This window comes from Giraffa tippelskirchi, chromosome X (assembly GCF_054371585.1).
Source record: "Giraffa tippelskirchi isolate mGirTip1 chromosome X, T2T-mGirTip1v1.2.pri, whole genome shotgun sequence".
Taxonomy (NCBI): domain Eukaryota; kingdom Metazoa; phylum Chordata; class Mammalia; order Artiodactyla; family Giraffidae; genus Giraffa; species Giraffa tippelskirchi.
This window is the reverse complement of record NC_137289.1, coordinates 99,042,712-99,060,455: the sequence shown is the minus strand read 5'-3', so window position 1 is coordinate 99,060,455 and position 17,744 is coordinate 99,042,712. Positions and strand designations below refer to the sequence as shown.

Genomic DNA, 17,744 nt, shown 5'->3' with positions numbered 1-17,744 from the left:
ATTTCTGCCTTAAACCGGAAAGCTCAAACAACTACGATGCGCAGCATAGATAAAATGCTTTCAATGCTCTTTGTTACGACAGTGGTCACTATAGACAAGTAATCTTCAGTTTATGAAGACTTCTTTTTGAGTCCAAGATGGCAGCAATCTGTGGGGTTTTCACCCTAACCTTGCCCTTCCGCCCTTGGCGGATCATCCTGGAATGGTCCCCGGGCATCTATATCTGCTGTTCCCCAATTCCACCAGCAAGGGGCGCGCGAGATGAAACAGTTCTGTCCTGGGATATACCACTGAGGGGAAGCGGTAAGACCCCCCCCCCACTCTGGAAGGTACCATTGGGAGAGGGCGTTCCACAGCAGGGAGGGCCCCCTTACACCGCGTCAGGCATGGACCACAGTTCCCAGGCGCGGCGCTCAGGGCGCCTCTGGGTCTATCCCGATTCGCTCCTCTTCGTCTTCCCGCTGCTTTCGAATCCGAGTGGACACTGGTATTCAGCGGAAACTTTCTTCGTCTCTTTTCCAACTCCACCCCTTCGTTGGTGGGACGACTACGGAGCGAGAGACCTGCTGTCGGTTTGGGTATGGCGTCAGAGAAGCTTTCTGGGTAGTGACTGGTCACCGCGTGATTGCGGGCGCTGTGGGCACAGAACTGGAACTGAGGGCGAGAGGCGCGTGTATACGCGTGCGCCTGCGTTAGCGTGCGCAACGATGCAGAGCATGCAATTTTCCTCCGAGTTTTATTGCTTTTCCCAAAGGGGTCGAATAGCTGCTCTGGTTAGTGGCGAGGTTTGGCGCGGTCACTGGCCGTGCATGGTGACTGCGTTTCAGTCTTGTTTAGCTCTCGCTCAGTCTGGATCCTGTGGCAGCGCACGGTCTTCACACAAATGCACGCAATTCATGTCCAGGGAGAGGTCTCTGAGTTTGGTGTCTCTCCCTGGAGAGTATACTGTATCTGGCACCTTGGGATTGTGTGTTGCTACGTGTGACAACACGGGTGCTGTTTGGCTACATTTGATCTTGAGCCTTTGGGCGGAATTGTGAGTGATGGGACATTTGATGTGAGTGGATTTTGTGAGCCATAATACAAAGCCTCTAGGATGTGTGCCTGTATACCGGGATGTGCATCTTTGGAGGTTTCTTGCCTTTCAGTCCCTGTGTGTGAGATCTCTGTGTTAGGGGTCTGCACCCCAGAATGTGAGATCACTGAGCTTTTTGATTCTGGGTTCCAAGTTGTGATGCCTCTGTGCTGCTTTAAGGATGGGTTAGTCTAAAGGTGTAAAGGATCAGCTGCCTGGGGCTCTATGCAGAGGTTGCAAATTTTTCCTTTGTCTGGGAACTTTGTCTTAAGATTATATGATATTCTTGAGTTATTAAAACTTCTGCCTTTCCGTTTAGGAGGGTTTGTATTAGGTCGGTAAGTGTCCGCGTGGTTTGGGAGTCAGTCTCCATGATGTGAAGCATCTGTGCAGTTCTCATTTGTTTCTGTCTGGAAGACTTTGGACTGTTTGCAGGGTCTCTGTCACAGCGTGTATGGTTATGGTCTCTGTTGTGTTTGAGCGTCTGAGACTCGAGTTGTGTGCTCTCTGTGCAGAGATTCAGTGAGCTCTTTTTGGTGTCTCTGGCTGTCTATGAGCTGTTGGAAGTCTTCGTGTTAGAAATAAAACCTCTTACGTTCTTGGCTGTGAGGTCTCTGTCCAGGAAGTGAGGATTTGGTAGCTGGCAGATATGATTCTGAAGCCGGGAACCTGACATGCTGACTGTGTGTTGTTGAGTGTATCACTTGCCTCGTGAAATCTCAGTATGTATCATAATTAATACAGTGGGGCCAGTGCCCATCTTGGAGGGTACCTGTGCATGTTAGCAATGTGTTTAAAGGGCCTGCCTCCAGACTGTCCTTCAGCAAATGTTTTCTGAGCACCTGCCATAGACCTGAGCACTATTGGAGGAGCTTGGGACAGGGCAAAACTAACCAAGTCTCTCATTGCATAGACTTGGTGGTCAGTAAGTAAATCAAGGGTGGCAGGCACTGTGAAGAAAGATATTGCTAGATCAGGGGAAAAGGTGTATGTGGGTATGATATTATGATTTTCTTCAAGATAATGAGGGAAAGTCTCCCTGAAAGATGCCAAGTAAGCAGAGATCTGGAGGAAGTGAGGGAGCAGGTCGTGGGGTTACCTAAGGGAAGAGCATTCCAGGCAGAAGGAACAACAAATGCAACAGTCCTGGCATGGAAATCTACTTGGCGTGCTCCTGAATGTCAAGGAGTCCTGTGATGCACTGGGTTTGGCTCGTAGCTCTCATTGAAAGGGGCCTGGTGCTGCTATTTCTGTTTGTCCCCCAGTTTGTGGTCATCTGCATTTCACAGATGAAGGACTCAAGGCTCCAACATGTGCCCTGCACCTTCTCTCCTACCTATACCTGAAATTAGGAGTGAAACCTTCTGGTCCGTCAGGAGAGACAGAGAACTTGAGTGTACCAGCTGCAGGGATGATAGCATCCGCGTTGAATGTCAGCCGAGCAGCGTACCTCAGTTTTAATGTGGGAATCATGCCTCATATCGTTGCCTGCCCTTGATGGAGGGCAGGACTTAAGAAGGAGAAAGGGAACTGGGGCAAAGGAGAGAGGCAGGAAGGGGAAGCTGGAGGACAATGAGAAAAAAAAATGAATGGTCTCATCACATTGCTTGGATTTGGCCCAAATCACCTTGATTAAATGATTGGAGTGATATATATATATATATATATATATATATATATATATATATATATATATATTTTTTTTTTTTTTACTTTGTCCCTGTCCCTACCCTTTCTTTCCCTCCCCTTCTCTTTTGTGCCTGGGATACCACCTGGGGCTGGAGATTTCTTTTCTGTAAATTTTTCAACTACAAGCTTGCTTTTAAAATAGGTTATCTGTTTCTTTTTCACTGAAATTTGATAGTTTGTTCCGCTTCACCTAAATTGCCAGATGTAGTTATTCTATGACTATAAACTTATTCATAGAAGCCTTTTAATTTCTGTGGAATCTGTAACCTATTTCTTTCCTGATATTGGCAAGTTTTGTCTATAGTTATCTTGCTTTTGTTTTATTCTTCTGGGTGGAAATTTATGAATTCGTAGTGACCTTTTGAAAGAGCCAGCTTTGGGTTTTGTCGATTATCTATATATTTTTTCTAATATCTGTTCCGATCTCTATTTCCCTTATTTTGCTGAGTCTCGCTACCAAAGGGGTTTAATAAAGTCCCTGAAAGTTTCCCAAGTATAGTGTAATCTCACAGATTCTAGGGCACTGTTGTAGCCGCACTGAGTGAGATCCACTGAATGTAGATCATGGCATCTGCACTTTTTACAAGAAGTCCTCAGTTCTGATTGACGTGGACAACGTGTCTAGGCACTACTGGACCAGAGGCATGGTCTTATTTTCCCTACTGCCAGGCTGTCTTCACTGAGAGCATGTGACAGGGTTGTCTGTTTTCTCTGATGCACAAACCCAAGGGGTATGACACAAACTCAAGGGGGTTGACAATTAAATGGAGGGAGGCTTTGGACTAGAGCAGATGCGGTGGACTTTGGAAAAAGTAGATGCATTAGAGATTTTCGAAGTAAAAGTGACAGAACTCAGCAAGAATATGGACTTGAAGTGAAGGAGAGGGAATTGTAAACATGGTTAAGACCAAGTTTCTGTGTCCTGTCATAAGGGTACAAAGGTGTCATGGGAAATCCTGGAAGTTGGCCAGGTCTGGAAAGAATTCCAAATAAGATTTTTATGTTTATGAGCTCATGGTCTAGATGGATACAATAACCAGTATTTACATACTTAAAAGTTCCTTTTCCTTTTAAAAAAAAGTGAGAGGTATTGAGATATAATTTATATACAATAGAAGTCAATGCTTTAAAGCATTACCGTTTGTCGAGTTTTCACATATGCATACCATTGCGTAAATGCTACCACAACAAAAATGTAGAAAACGCCCCATTCGTTTGAAAATGCTCCTTTGGGCTATTTGCATTCAGACTCCTTCCTCCATTCCTATACCCTGGCCACCGCAGATATATTTCTGTGCCTATAGTTGTGCCTTTTCCAGGAATCCATTGACATGAAATCATATAACACATAGCCTTCTGTGTCTGACATCTCTCAGTGGCACAGCTGAGATGCATCCTTGCTGTTACATGCATTAGGAGTTCCTTTTGAAATGACTGTGTAGTATTCTCCTGCACGAGTATACACTTTTGTTTCTCTTTCATCTATATGCCAGTTGTTGAATAGTTGGGCTGTTTCTGGTTTTTGGCTATTAGGAGTACATGAGTAGGATATTTTAGTAATGGTCCTTGTGTGAATATGTTTTCCTTTGTCTTGGGTAAAATTAAAACTCCTAGTAAGTACGAAAATTCCTGAGAATAAGAAGAATGTGCTACTGGAGACGAGTGAAGAAATAGCTACAGAAGGAATGACAAGGCTAAGCCAAAGTGGAAACAACCCCCAGCTGTGGATGTGTCTGGTGGTGAAAGTCAAGTCCGATGCTAAAAGAACAATATTGTACAGGAACCAGAGGTATATTCTGAGAAATCAGTTACCAGTTCAGAGATATAAAGGTGCAGTGCTGCAAGCAACAGATGGAAACAGAGGTATGTATTTCTGTGTCTCTTCCATGGAAGTGAGTAAAGCCATCGCAAGCGTGATGGAAAACCCAGAAGCAGAGAAGGAAATGGTTCATCAAAGCATGTATAAAAATAGGTATTAAAAACCGTAATGTCTGTTTCTGTCACGAATGTCTTTCTGAGACACATTCTCCACTAAGGGTAACCTGGGACTACCTATCACCAGTTTGTGGATGCATAAGAAAGACTGCCCTGGAAGGAAAAATATATAGTCTTCAAGCCCCTTTCTCATCCTCCAGAGACCCTGCCGTTCCAGGACTCCACCTCAGTGGCGAGAAAACCTCAACGTGCACGGCACACGCCGAACTCCGGGAGCATGCGCAGTGTGTGCACGTGCACCCGTTGCTGCGCATGCGCCTTGGTGCACATACATCCTGAGCGTTCTGTGAGGAGCGTTGGGCCTGAGGCGGTTGGGTTTATTCAGTCCCGGTTCCTTCTCACTGCTTGCGAGTCACCAGGTAGGTCCACAGATCTGTCCTGTCTGGAGTTGAAGTGTGCGAGTGTGTGAGGGGGAGCCAGCGAGTTTCGGGCGGGTCGGGCAGTGCGATCTGGGGCCTTTGAGGAGGAAAGCCCTCGAGGTCGTCATCTTTCTCCTCAGAGGTGTCGCAACGCCATAGTTCTTGCCCTGGTGGCTGGAGGGGAAGGGCGGTGGGCAGAAGAGGGCAGGGGTCGGGTGATGGTGGGGGGGAGACTTGGGAGTGCTATTTGAAATATCTGGTTCACTGGGGCCCTGGAACTGACGACAGAGCACAGAATCTGGGGCCGGCAGTGGGACCTGGGCAGGGGGCGGGGTGGGCGATTAAGGAAAGGCCTAGAAACCGGACCGCGGGGGGGTTGTGACTGTATTGTTATAGCCACGCGTTTTGGGGAACAAACTCACTCAGAGGGACAATGCAGGTAATGGAGGGCAGTTTATTACACCGGCGGGCCCAAGGCAGAGTCTCCTCTTAGCCAAGGACCCCGACCAGCATTTGTGAAAATCTTTTATACCCCATGTGTACGTGTCCGAACTCACCACCCCAAATTCCTCGAGACTTACATAAACAAAGGAAGGGTAAATACAATCACAGTAATCTCATCATTTAGGTGTTATGTGTTCAAACAGTTAAACAGTTGGCCAATAATCAATAAGCCGGAGGTTACACTCCGATAGGTACAGAAACATTTACGGCCTGTCCAGAGACAGGGGTGATTAGTGTATGTTTTCTCTTAGGCGATGAGTAACCTGGATAGGATCTTCAAGGTTCCCCTGTCCGGAGGGGGTCTTATCCTTCTATTGTCGTTTTCACAGGCACTAGGCACAGAGTTCAGAGTCCATTAGAGAGGTGGCCGAGCATGATCAGCACCAACAGGCCTAAGATGGAGTCCAGGCCCCAGGAATTCCTTCTTCATTATCCCGGGTTTTGTGATAAGGTGTCAAGGGAGACGTGGACCAGTTGCTCTGCATGCACTCACCTCAGCCCCAGACCCTGAGAAAATCAGGCTGTAAAGACTGAGCCTTTCTTCTTGTTCCAGCTGAATTCCAAGGGAGTTGGGGGAGATATGTCTGGTGAAAAGGAGTGTGACAAAAGGAACAGTCCTGGATTTTTAATTCCTAGCAGCGTTTCACTAAATATCTTCATGATGGAGAATTCTGTTGTGAAATCAAACTTCCTCACAAAAGTTCAGCCTTCCTGTGTACCTTAAGGTGATTTCTCTGCCAGCTTAGCAAAGACAAATATGGCTTTTCTAGCAACTGTATTTGGTGTACTTGGAATGCATGTACACTCGTACTTAACCAGAGTTTTCTTTTGAAAGTATTTTCACATTTTTTAAAAAATAATAAGTCAACGTATGGTCATAAAAGTGATCAAATATAGCTGTACTCTTAAATACATTTTCTAAATCACAATATTCTACTTTCAGGGAGAAATATGAGTTTGCAAGTGGCATCAACATTGGGACCTGTAGATCAAGAGTGCTCCCAGCTGGGTGAACCTGTGGTTGTGAGTACCTTACCATTTGATGTTTTCTATTAGCACAAGTTTATTTTGGAGAAAATATTGTTAAGTAGTGAGGTCGTTGCTGAGCCGCAGAAAGACGGCCGGGATTCTTGGCCTCTGGAGGAGAAGAATTCAATCCGGGGCCAGAGACGAGGCTGGATCGCCCAGAGCTTTGGTGTGATAAAGTTTTATTAAAGTGTAAACGAGATAGAGAAAGCTTCTGACATAGGCATCGGAAGGGGGTAGAAAGAGTACTCCCCTGCTAGTCTTCAGCTGGATGATACATAGTCACTAGCAGTTTGTTAATGAAAGAAAGGAATGTCTTAAACTCAGAATGGCACCAGGCCCCTCATCCATAAGATGTATTTTGGAATAATCTGGGCACCAGACATCCCGGGTCATAAAACGATTGACTTGAATTTTGCAGAAAGGCAGATCATGCAAATAGTTTCATTTACATAGATTAGGGGAACAATGTCTGAGTATAACATACTGGTTTGTCAAGTAAGTTCTGAGCCATTAGGCGGAAGACAGCGCTTGGGGTAAATGCAGAGTACAATAACATAGCTTAAGACAAACATTTCCATAAGAAAAAAGGATTGGTTAACTCAAAGTTTGAGAATAGTTAACTTCAGGTGAAACCAGGTGTCATGGCAACACAGTATTTTCAGAGAAACCTCTTTTAAATTTGTATAGAGAAGGGAAACAATATCCCTAGTTTGTTTCATCCTGCCGCTTAAGAGAGAGAGAAAATGTCTGACACTTGCAGCCTATTTCCTCCGTTTGGAGACTCCTGGCCTTCCTGCCGGTTGCCCTCTCAGTAAGTAGTACAGATGCAGCGATAAAGGTCTTTCATGCTGATAAAGGGTGACAGTTTGTCTTAGGAAGGAACATTGATCCAGATATATTACAGTCTGGTGTTGCCTGGATGAGTATACCGTTAAATTCCCTGGAAATGTGCCCAGTGACTCCCTTCCTCCTGCTTATTAACAACAGATTGCATACTTCCATCCCAACATAGATTTAAATAGCTTCCAAAGTCTTTCTGGGTAACTCTTAGGGGAGCTAACTTTTCTCTGTGGGAAGAGTAACTTTATTAAAAGTAAGTACATAGAATTGTGTTGGGAAAATGTTGTTAGGTTAACTTATGATCAGATATATCTGTGTCTTATGTATATTTATGCTATTAGATGTATTAACAACAAAAGGTTTTTATTTGCATGCCCACTCTACTAGGACCAGTAGCCCAGTGTTGAGCAACCTCAACAAGGGGAACCACCAGCTGAAATGCAGGATATCACACCGGCAAAGGAGGAAATAAATGAAGAGGATCCAGTGGATCGTGGTGAAGAGAAGCTTGAGACATAATTTATATACAAGAGAAGTCAATGCTTTAAAGCATTCCTGTGTGTCGAGTTTTGACATATGCATACCATTGCGTAAATGCTACCACAACAAAAAGGTAGAAAACGTCCCGTTGGTTTGAAAATGCTCCCTCGGGTGAGAATGCAAACTAGTACAGCCACTATGGAGAACAGTGTGGAGATTCCTTAAAAAACTGGGAATAGAACTGCCATACGACACAGCAATCCCTCTGCTGGGCATACACACCAAGGAAACCAGAATTGAAAGAGACACGTGTAGCCCAGTGTTCATCACAGCACTGTTTACAATAGCCAGGACATGGAAGCAACCTAGATGTCCATCAGCAGACGAATGAATAAGGAAGCATTGGTACATATACCCAATGGAATATTACTCAGCCATTAGAAAGAATACATTTGAATCATTTCTATTGAGATGGATGAAACTGGAGCCCATTATTCAGAGTGAAGTAAGCCAGAAAGGAAAACACCAATACAGTATACTAATGCATATATATGGAATTTGAAAGACGGTAACCATAACCCTATTGCGAGACAGAATAAGAGACAGAGATGCATAGAACAGTCGTATGGACTCTGAGGGAGAAGGTGAGGGTGGGACGTTCTGAGAGAATAGCATTGAAACATGTATATTATCATATGTGAAACAGAACACCATTCCAGGTTCGATGCATGAGACAAATGCTCAGGGCTGGGGCAATGGGATGACCCAGAGGGATGGGATGGAGAGTGGGTGGGAGGGGGGTTCAGGATGGGGAACACATGTAAACCCATAGCTGATTCATGTCAATGTATGGCAAAAGCCACTACAATATTGTAAAGTAATTAGCCCCCAACTAAAATAAATAAATTTATTAAAAAAAAAAAAAAAAAAAGCAAATGCTCCCTCCGGCTATTTGCATTCAGATTCCTTCCTCCATTCCTATACCCTGGCAACCACAGATACATTTCTGTGCCTATAGTTGTGCGTTTTCCAGAAATCCATTGACATGAAATCATATAACACATAGCTTTCTGTGTCTGACATCTCTCAGTGGCACAGCTGAGATGCCTCCTTGCTGTTACATGCATTAGTAGTTCCTTTTGAAATGACTGTGTAGTATTCTTATGCATGAGTATACTCTTTTTTTCTTTCATCTACATACCAGTTGTTGAATAGTTTGGTTGTTTCTAGTTTTGGCTATTAAGAGTACATGAGTAGGATATTTTAGTAATGGTCCTTGTGTGAATATGTTTTCCTTTCTCTTGGGTAAAATTGGCTAAAATTAAAACGCCTAGGAAGTACCGAAATTCTTGAGAATAAGAAGAATATGCTACCGGAGAAGAGTGAAGAAATAGCTACAAAAGGAATGAAAAGGCTAAGCTAAAGTGGAAACAGCCCCCAGCTGTGGATGTGTCTGGTGGTGAAAGTCAAGTCCGATGCTAAAAGAAGAATATTGTACAGGAACCAGAGGTATATTCTGAGAAATCAGTTACCAGTTCAGAGATATAAATGTGCAATGCTCCAAGCAACAGATGGAAACGGAGGTACATATTTCTGTGTCTGTTCTATGGAAGTGAGTAAAGCCATTGCAAGCATGATGGAAAACCCAGAAGCAGAGAAGGAAATGGTTCATCAAAGCATGTATAAAAATAGGTATTCAAACCAGTAATGTCTATTCCTGTCATAAATGTCTTCCTGAGACACATTCTCCACTAAGGGTAACCTGGGACTACCTATCACCACAGTTTGTGGATGCGTAAGAAAGACTGCACTGGAAGGAAAAAAATACAGTCTTCAACCCCCTTTCTCATCCTCCAGAGACCCTGCGGTTCCAGGACTCTTACCTCAGTAGCGAGAAAAGCTCAACGTGCTCGGCACACGCGGAACTCAGGGAGCATGCGCAGTGTGTGCCCGTACACCCGCTACTGCGCATGCGCCTTGGTGCGCATAAGTAGCGCAGATTCTGTGAGGAGCGTTGGGCCTGAGGCGGTTGTGTTTACTCAGTCCCGGTTCCTTCTCGCTGCTTTCGAGTCACCGGGTAGGTCCACAGATCTGTCCTGTCTGGAGTTGATGTGTGCGAGCGTGTGAGGGGGAGCCAGCGAGTTTCGGGCGGGTCGGGCAGTGCGTTTTCGGGCCTTTGAGGAGGAAGGCCCTCGAGGTCGTCATCTTGCTCTTCAGAGGTGTCGTGATGCCATAGTTCTTGCCCTGGTGGCTGGAGAGGAAGCTCGGTGGGCAGAAGAGGGCAGGGGTCGGGTGATGGTGGGGGTGAGACTTGGGAGTGCTATTTGAAATATCTGGTCCACTGGGGCCCTGGAACTGATGACAGAGCACAGAATCTGGGGCCGGCAGTGGGACCTGGGCAGGGGGCGGGGTGGGCGATTAAGGAAAGGCCTAGAAACCGGACCGCGGGTGGGGGGGTGGGTTGTGACTGTCTCCCGGGTTTTGTGATAAGGTGTCAAGGGAGACGTGGACCGGTTGCTCTGCATGCAGACTCACTTCAGCCCCAGACACTGAGAAAATCGCCATAGTCAGGCTGTAAAGACTGAGCCTTCTAGTTCCAGCTGAATTCCAAGGGAGTTGGGGGAGATATGTCTGGTGAATAGGAGTGTGACAAAAGGAATAGTCCTGAATTTTTAACTCTTAGCAGTATTTCACTAAATATCTTCATAATGGAGAATTCTGTTGTGAAATCAAACTTCCTCACAAAAATTGAGCCTTCCTGTGTACCTTAAGGTAATTTCTCTGCCAGCTTAGCAAAGACAAAAATGGCTTTTCTAGTAACTGTATTTAGTGTGATTGGAATGCATGTACACTCATACTTAACCATCGTTTTCTTTTGAAAGTATTTTCACATTTTTAAAAAAAGTAATAAGTCAACATATGGCCATAAAAGTGATCAAATATAGCTCTAGTCATAAATACATTTTCTAAATCACAACATTCTACTTTCAGGGAGAAATATGAGTGGGCAAGTGGCATCAACACTGGGACCTATAGATCAAGAGTCCTCCCAGCTGGATGCACCTGTGGTTGTGAGTACCTTACCATTTGGTGTTTTCTATTAGCAGAAGTTTATTTTTGAGAAAATGATGTTAAGTAGTACAGATGCAGTGATAAAGGTCTTTCATGCTGATAAAGGGTGACAGTGTGTCTTAGGAAGGAACATTGATCCAGATATATTACAGTCTGGCGTTGCCTGGATGAGTATACTGTTAAATTCCCTGGAAATGTGCCCAGTGACTCCCTCCTCCTGCTTATTAACAACAGATTGCATACTTCCATCCCAACATAGAGTTAAATAGCTTCCAAAGTCTTTCTGAGTAACTCTTTTGGGAGTTAACTTTTCTCTGTGGGAAGAGAAACTTTATTAAAAGTAAGTACATAGAATTGTGTTGGGAAAATGTTGTTAGGTTTACTTATGATCAGATACATCTGTGTCTTATGTATATTTATGCTATTAGATGTATTAACAACAAAAGGTTTTTATTTGCATGCCCACTCTACTAGGACCAGCAGCCCAGTGTTGAGCAACCTCAACAAGGGGAACCACCAGCTGAAATTCATGATATCACACCTGCAAAGGAGGAAGTAAATGAAGAGCATCCAGTGGATCGTGGTGAAGAGAAGCTGCAGCATGCCTGTCAAGGTAAAGTGTATCAGTGCATCCTGCCTTAAGACATACCCAGTGAGTGGAGGAAAGGAAACATTAGAAAAGGACTTCAGACAGTTCCTAAAAAACTGAGGAGAGTATAGTTTGCAGGTTCGTGTGGTTGGTGAAGTTTTCCCTTGTTTTCAAGACAAGTCGGGGGAGCATCTAAGTTGTCTGAGGACAACCCTGGAAAAGGAAAATGGTAATGACTTTCGGAAAATTCTGCTTTCTTTTTCTCCAGCAAAACATTCCTGGAATAATGCTCCTGAATTTCTTACTCATCACATTTTTACCATCCTAACCTAAGGCTTTTAATTCATAACACTGAGGGAATGAATATCATCATTCCCTTGTTTATATTGTAGGTTTTACAGCTGAATTGATGTATTTTTTTAATGATTCTGACCTGGAACTTGATCTCCCGGAATTGGCTGTGGCAAAGACTGGGGGTCAAGGTGGAGATGGTCCTGATGTCTAGGAGGAGATTGCGTCAAATATAGAGCCTGTTGAAATGCCAGAAGCAGGTATGTCATCCATTCAGAAAGTAATTTATGTGGTTTCTGTTTTTCAGAATATTGTATCTTTAATAATATAGAGGGAACATTACTATTATTTTAATAATAGAATTCACATATTCTTTGAAAGACAGTTCACATCCCAGATGCCTGAGTGCCTGACTTACAGACTTTCCAATAAAGAGACAGGATCAAAGCCATATCGAACTGAAAATAGGAAACCGTTTTCCTTTTTTTTTTATTTTTAAATAAATTTATTTATTTTAGTTGGAGGCTAATTACTTTACAATATTGTAGTGGTTTTTGCCATACATTGACATGAATCAGCCATGGGTTTACATGTGTTCCCCATCCTGAACCCCCCCCACACCTCCCTCCCCCTCCCATCCCTCCGGGTCATCCCACTGCCCCAGCCCTGAGCATTTGTCTCATGCATCGAACCTGGAATGATGTTCTGTTTCACATATGATAATATACATGTTTCAATGCTATTCTCTCAGAACGTCCCACCCTCACCTTCTCCCTCAGAGTCCATAAGACTGTTCTATGCATCTGTGTCTCTTATTCTGTCTCGCATATAGGGTTATTGTTACCATCTTTCAAATTCCATATATATGCATTAGTATACTGTATTGGTGTTTTTCTGTCTGGCTTACTTCACTCTGTATAATGGGCTCCAGTTTCATCCTTCTCAATAGAACTGATTCAAAAGGAAACCGTTTTCTTTCCTTGAGTATAAGTACTTTAAGCAACAGCTAATAATTTTCAGGTTCTTTTCTAATTTCTGCTTGTAACAAATACGGAATGCATTTGTAATAAATATCAGTTTACATGAAATATGCTCAGTAGGTTCTAGTACCAGCTTTAACATAATGTGTGTGATTCAGGTAAATCCCTTAACTTCTAAACTGAACTTTATTCATATAAGTTGTGAATTCAGAACAGATACACTAAAATGCCAATTTTTCCATGCTGATTTTTGCACTCTCTGATTCCCTTCGATGGAATGCATACAAGAGTACTCTGTTTTTCTTGATTGATTTATCATAAAATATCATCTAGAGTCAAATTATAACAGGGGAATTGCGATTTCATTTTCTGATGGGGGACCCATGTACACCCGTGGCTGATTCATATCAATGTATTGCAAAAAACACCACACTATTGTAAAGTAATTAGCCTCCAATTAAAATTAAAAAATTAATTTTTTTAAAAAAGAAAATGAGCCAACATTCTGCTTGATGTTTGTTAAATTCTCTCAAATTCTGAATTCTCTAGCTCTTAAGAAAATTAGTTGCATTTTAAATCCTTTCCCCATTGAAGCATGATATGACTGAATAATAAAATGGCAAAAGGTAGTCTAGTTTCCTGTTTCTGTGGCTGATCAAGTTGAGAGAGTGCATTTAGTCAGTGATATTCCAGGCAGGTGTGAGTGAGATACACATGCTAAGCACACTACCTGCCCCCATGTTTGGTCTGTTTTGGGGGGCGTTTTTTTGCTTATTTTAAGTGGAGGATCATTACTTTACACTACTCTGATGGTTTTTGCCATACACCCAACTCTCACTCTTAAGGAACTAGTAAAAATCTGAGCCTCACGATATAATCGTCTCTCACTATATCAAATATGTTATTTTTCCTCTTTGATACGTGAGTTTAAAAAGTTTTGAAGGTTAAAGTCTGTAACTCTAGTTCTTCCCACGTAATCAGCGTAGTATCTTTCACATAGGTGTTCTCCAGATTGCTGACAATTAATTGCATGGTTCTACTTTTACAGGAAGAACTTCATGGTTAGGGAAGATTTTACTGTGTATTAGCCTTCTAAATATTTTCACTTTACCTTTTTGTTCCATTCCATTAGAACATGTAGATGAAAGGACAACTTTCAGACTACTTGCAAGTAACTACAGAACATGATTAAAATGTTCTCTTAGAAACATCTTAGCCCTAAATATGTATGGTATTTAAAAAGAAAAATACATTAATTATAAAGTACATAAATATAAAATCCTACCCCCAACAAACAGGTAAGAAAAAGAGCAACAGAATAAACCTAACGGAAAAAGAAAAAGATACTTAATAAAAGACAGGTATGAATCGTCAGGAAGAGGAAAATAAACTCAACTAATAAATAAACACAATGTGGTAATTTACATAATTTTGTAACACACATATATATACACACACATTTTTTAATATTCTTTTCTGTTGTGATTTATCACAGGAGATTGGACATAGTTCCCTGTGCTGTATAGTAGGACCTTGTTGTTTATCCATTCTGAATGTGATAGTTTGTATCTGCCAACCCCAAATTGCCAGTCCATTCCTCTCAGTTTACATGATTGTGAAGAAAATGGACAAAGCCCAAGTATACCTAATAAGAAATATGAACAAGACACTAACAGTAGATTACAGAATTAAAACAGAGTATAATCTGGAACTCACATATTTTTAGAATATTGATGGGATGTGTCTAATAGGGTAGAAAAAGAAATATTATTTAACATAGCCCACAGTAACTAAATAAGTAAACATCACAAGATACCATGGATGAACTTTTGAAATTGGTCAGAGTTGTCTCTCAAAAGCCATTGTCATTCAGAAACAAACCAAAAAATCTCCTTTTCCAGATTTTCTTCTCTCTTCCTACTTGCTTTTCTCTCTCACTCATACTCCCTCTAGCTCTCCCGTTTCTTTTCTTCTCTCCTTTTTCTCTTTCTTCTTTTGGTGTGGCTGTGAGAAAGTCCTATTTCTGCTTCACATGTTGATGTCGCCAGTGATAGTAATGACTGAAAATTAGTGTCCCCATATAATTTATTATACCAACTGGAATGCTTTCCAAGGTGACAAGAAACATTTAGAATTACAAGAGGGCCACAAGTAAAAAGGGGGATAAATGTTTAACTGACTTAAAACAACCACATCAGGGATAAATTAGAACAAATGAAAATTTCTACACTCTTCCACAGTAGAGAAGAAACAAATGTACTACTGGCCTTTTTCTTTACTTCACTTAAGCAGTAACAGAGATAACAACTGTTGAGCTGTCCTATATTCGGAATATTATTTCAAACCAACACAGTTCAATGATACTTTTGGGGGATTTTTTGGTTTTAGTTTTGGTGTATTTTGTTTGTCTTAGGGTGTTTTTTGTTGTTAGATATTTTACTGAATGTGTACACAGTTTTGCCCTCTACTGAAAACGACCTTCTGATAGGTTCAATTGATTTCATTTGTTCTGAACTCAGTGTCCTTATTTTCTTGTATAACTAGGAAGGGTAGTGTGTTTTTAAAAATACTGGTAATACGCTTGAAAAGCCTATAAAATCTCTAGAGAGGATTAACTGAAGGTAAGCCAAAGGGTCGCCCGTAGTGTTCTTGTTTTAGTCCACTTTATAAAACTACAACTGCGATGAACTCTGTACACCTCTCCTGTCATCGAAATTTCTGCTAAGTAACTTTTTTAATGTATATATTATAGGTGAAGGGCGACGACTTGCTTGAAAGAAGATAGACTGAAGCCGACTGTGCTGTTCTTATGTTGTATATTTGACTGTTAAAGTTCTGTCAATAAAGTTTCATTTTCTCCTTGCACATTTTTTGTTACATTTATCCCCGAGGATTTAATGGTATTGAAAATCCATGGTTTGTGATTTTTATGGCCTAGTTGAGGATGTATGTAGAGATAGAATGTTTGTATATAGATTTTCTGTTCCACAGTTCCTCTAAATATGCATATTAATTCCACAAATTTAGATCTAGATTATTTTTGCTTTTCAAAATATACTATAATATTTGAATATCAACAGTTTCTACTGGCTTAAACCTTAAACCTTTCCTCATTTTGCAGGATTGAACAAACCAGCCAGAATACTCTTGACTAAAGCAGGTGATAATCGGCATTTTTCCCGATAGGAAATGAGCAATCTTCTCCATTTCGACCTGTTTACGTTGCTTTTTTGTAGATACACTTTATCAGAGTAAGTTCCATTCTATTCCTAGCTTGCTGTCTTGAATATAGATTCAGTTCAGTTCCGTTCAGTCGCTCAGTCGTGTCCGACTCTCTGCGACCCCATGAATTGCAGCACGCCAGGCCTCTCTGTCCATCACCAACTCCTGGAGTCCACCCAAACCCATGTCCATCGAGTCGGTTATGCCATCCAACCATCTCAGCCTCTGTCGTCCCCTTCTCCTTCCGCCCCCAATCCTACCCAGCATTAGGGTCTTTTCCAATGAGTCAGCCCTTCGCATGAGGTGGCCCAAGTATTGGAGTTTCAGCTTCAACATCAGACCTTCCAGTGAACACCCAGGATAGATCTCTTTTAGGATGGATTGGTTGGATCTCCTTGCAGTCCAAGGGACTCTCAAGAGTCTTCTCCAACACCACAGTCCAAAAGCATCAATTCTTCGGTGCTCAGCTTTCTTCACCGTCCAACTCTCACATCCATACATGACCACTGGAAAAACCATAGCCTTGACTAGACGGACTTTTGTTGGCAAAGTAATGTCTCTGCTTTTAAATATGCTATCTAGGTTGGCCATAACCTTCCTTCCAAGGAGTAAGCGTCTTTTAAGTTCATGGCTGCAATCACCATCAGCAGTGATTTTGGAGCCCCCAAAAATAAAGTCTGACACTGTTTCCAGTGTTTCCCCATCTGTTCGCCATGAAGTGATGGGACCGGATGCCATGATCTTAGATTTCTGAATGTTGAGTTTTAAGCCACCTTTTTCACTCTCCTCTTTCTCTTTCATCAGGAGGCTCTTTAGTTCTTCACTTTCTGCCATAAGGGTGGTGTCACCTGCATATCTGAGGATATGGCGTGTGACTAAATAAGGGCCAGTTTGTCCAAAGCACTGTGTGCCTCTTCCTGTTTTTCACCCAGAATTCCTTCACGACGCAGTGTCATTCAGGGATCGCAGAGGTTACAACTTACCCCTGTAGAACTGGCTGTGAGCAACGCTGTTTCTGTTAGGGATGCTAATTCATCTGAAGCCAGAGATGGAATTTCTGAGCTGGAGTGCATCAGTGTCCTCAGGTGTGACCTATTAGAGCTGTTTTGGGTTGGCATCCAGGATGAGCACTCTGAACTGTTTGCAGATCTCTGTCCCAGGGCATGAAATCTCAGAACTGTTTGGGGGGGGGGGTCTGTGTCCAGAGGGTTGGGCCTCTCAGCTATTCATACATCTGCACACGAGAACAGTCTGAAGAGAGAGGCTGGATGGACCCCACTCTCACGGGCCTTAGAAGCAGGCCTGTGATGTCACATTTGCTACGATTTCTACCATGCCTCCCTACAGAGAGAAAAGCTTGGGGCCCCATCCTCAGAGAGGGTAATAATGCACAGTTCACAGAAGCCCAGGTAATAATCCTGTTAAGAAAAATACTTGCTGATATGACTGCCACCCTTGATAGGGGCCCTGTGACAAAAACTGTGTACACACACTCTCTCAGTCCATCTGCCCAACCCACAACAAGGAGGGCACCGTTAGCAGATGGGCGCCCAAGGCCCAGTGCAGAGGGAAGGTCTCAGCTCATGAGGAGGGGAGGAACTGGATGGAAGCTTGGGCTC

General features: G+C 42.7%; 1 protein-coding gene across 1 annotated transcript; it reads left to right on the top strand.

The window, feature by feature from the left end:
* The first annotated feature begins 352 nt into the window (after positions 1 to 352).
* LOC145537189 (uncharacterized) lies at positions 353 to 15,768 on the top strand. The gene is made up of 12 exons (XM_081568016.1): positions 353 to 578; positions 4,379 to 4,627; positions 4,900 to 5,118; positions 5,952 to 6,347; positions 6,566 to 6,645; positions 7,879 to 8,104; positions 9,306 to 9,663; positions 9,829 to 10,048; positions 10,963 to 11,042; positions 11,518 to 11,656; positions 12,025 to 12,183; positions 15,656 to 15,768. Exons 8-11 carry the CDS (start codon positions 9,907 to 9,909, stop codon positions 12,135 to 12,137), a joined length of 474 nt encoding a protein of 157 aa, XP_081424142.1. The 5' UTR covers positions 353 to 578; positions 4,379 to 4,627; positions 4,900 to 5,118; positions 5,952 to 6,347; positions 6,566 to 6,645; positions 7,879 to 8,104; positions 9,306 to 9,663; positions 9,829 to 9,906; the 3' UTR covers positions 12,138 to 12,183; positions 15,656 to 15,768.
* Positions 15,769 to 17,744: the final 1,976 nt, after the last annotated feature.

What these genes read in the sequence shown, in the direction of transcription:
- LOC145537189 (XM_081568016.1), top strand. Translation starts at nt 9,907, where the DNA reads ATGCGCAGTGTGTGCCCGTACACCCGCTACTGCGCATGCGCCTTGGTG. An exon ending in AGCTGGATGCACCTGTGGTT is followed by an intron (nt 11,043 to 11,517) that starts GTGAGTACCTTA and finishes CCACTCTACTAG; the next exon opens with GACCAGCAGCCCAGTGTTGA. An exon ending in GCTGCAGCATGCCTGTCAAG is followed by an intron (nt 11,657 to 12,024) that starts GTAAAGTGTATC and finishes TTTATATTGTAG; the next exon opens with GTTTTACAGCTGAATTGATG.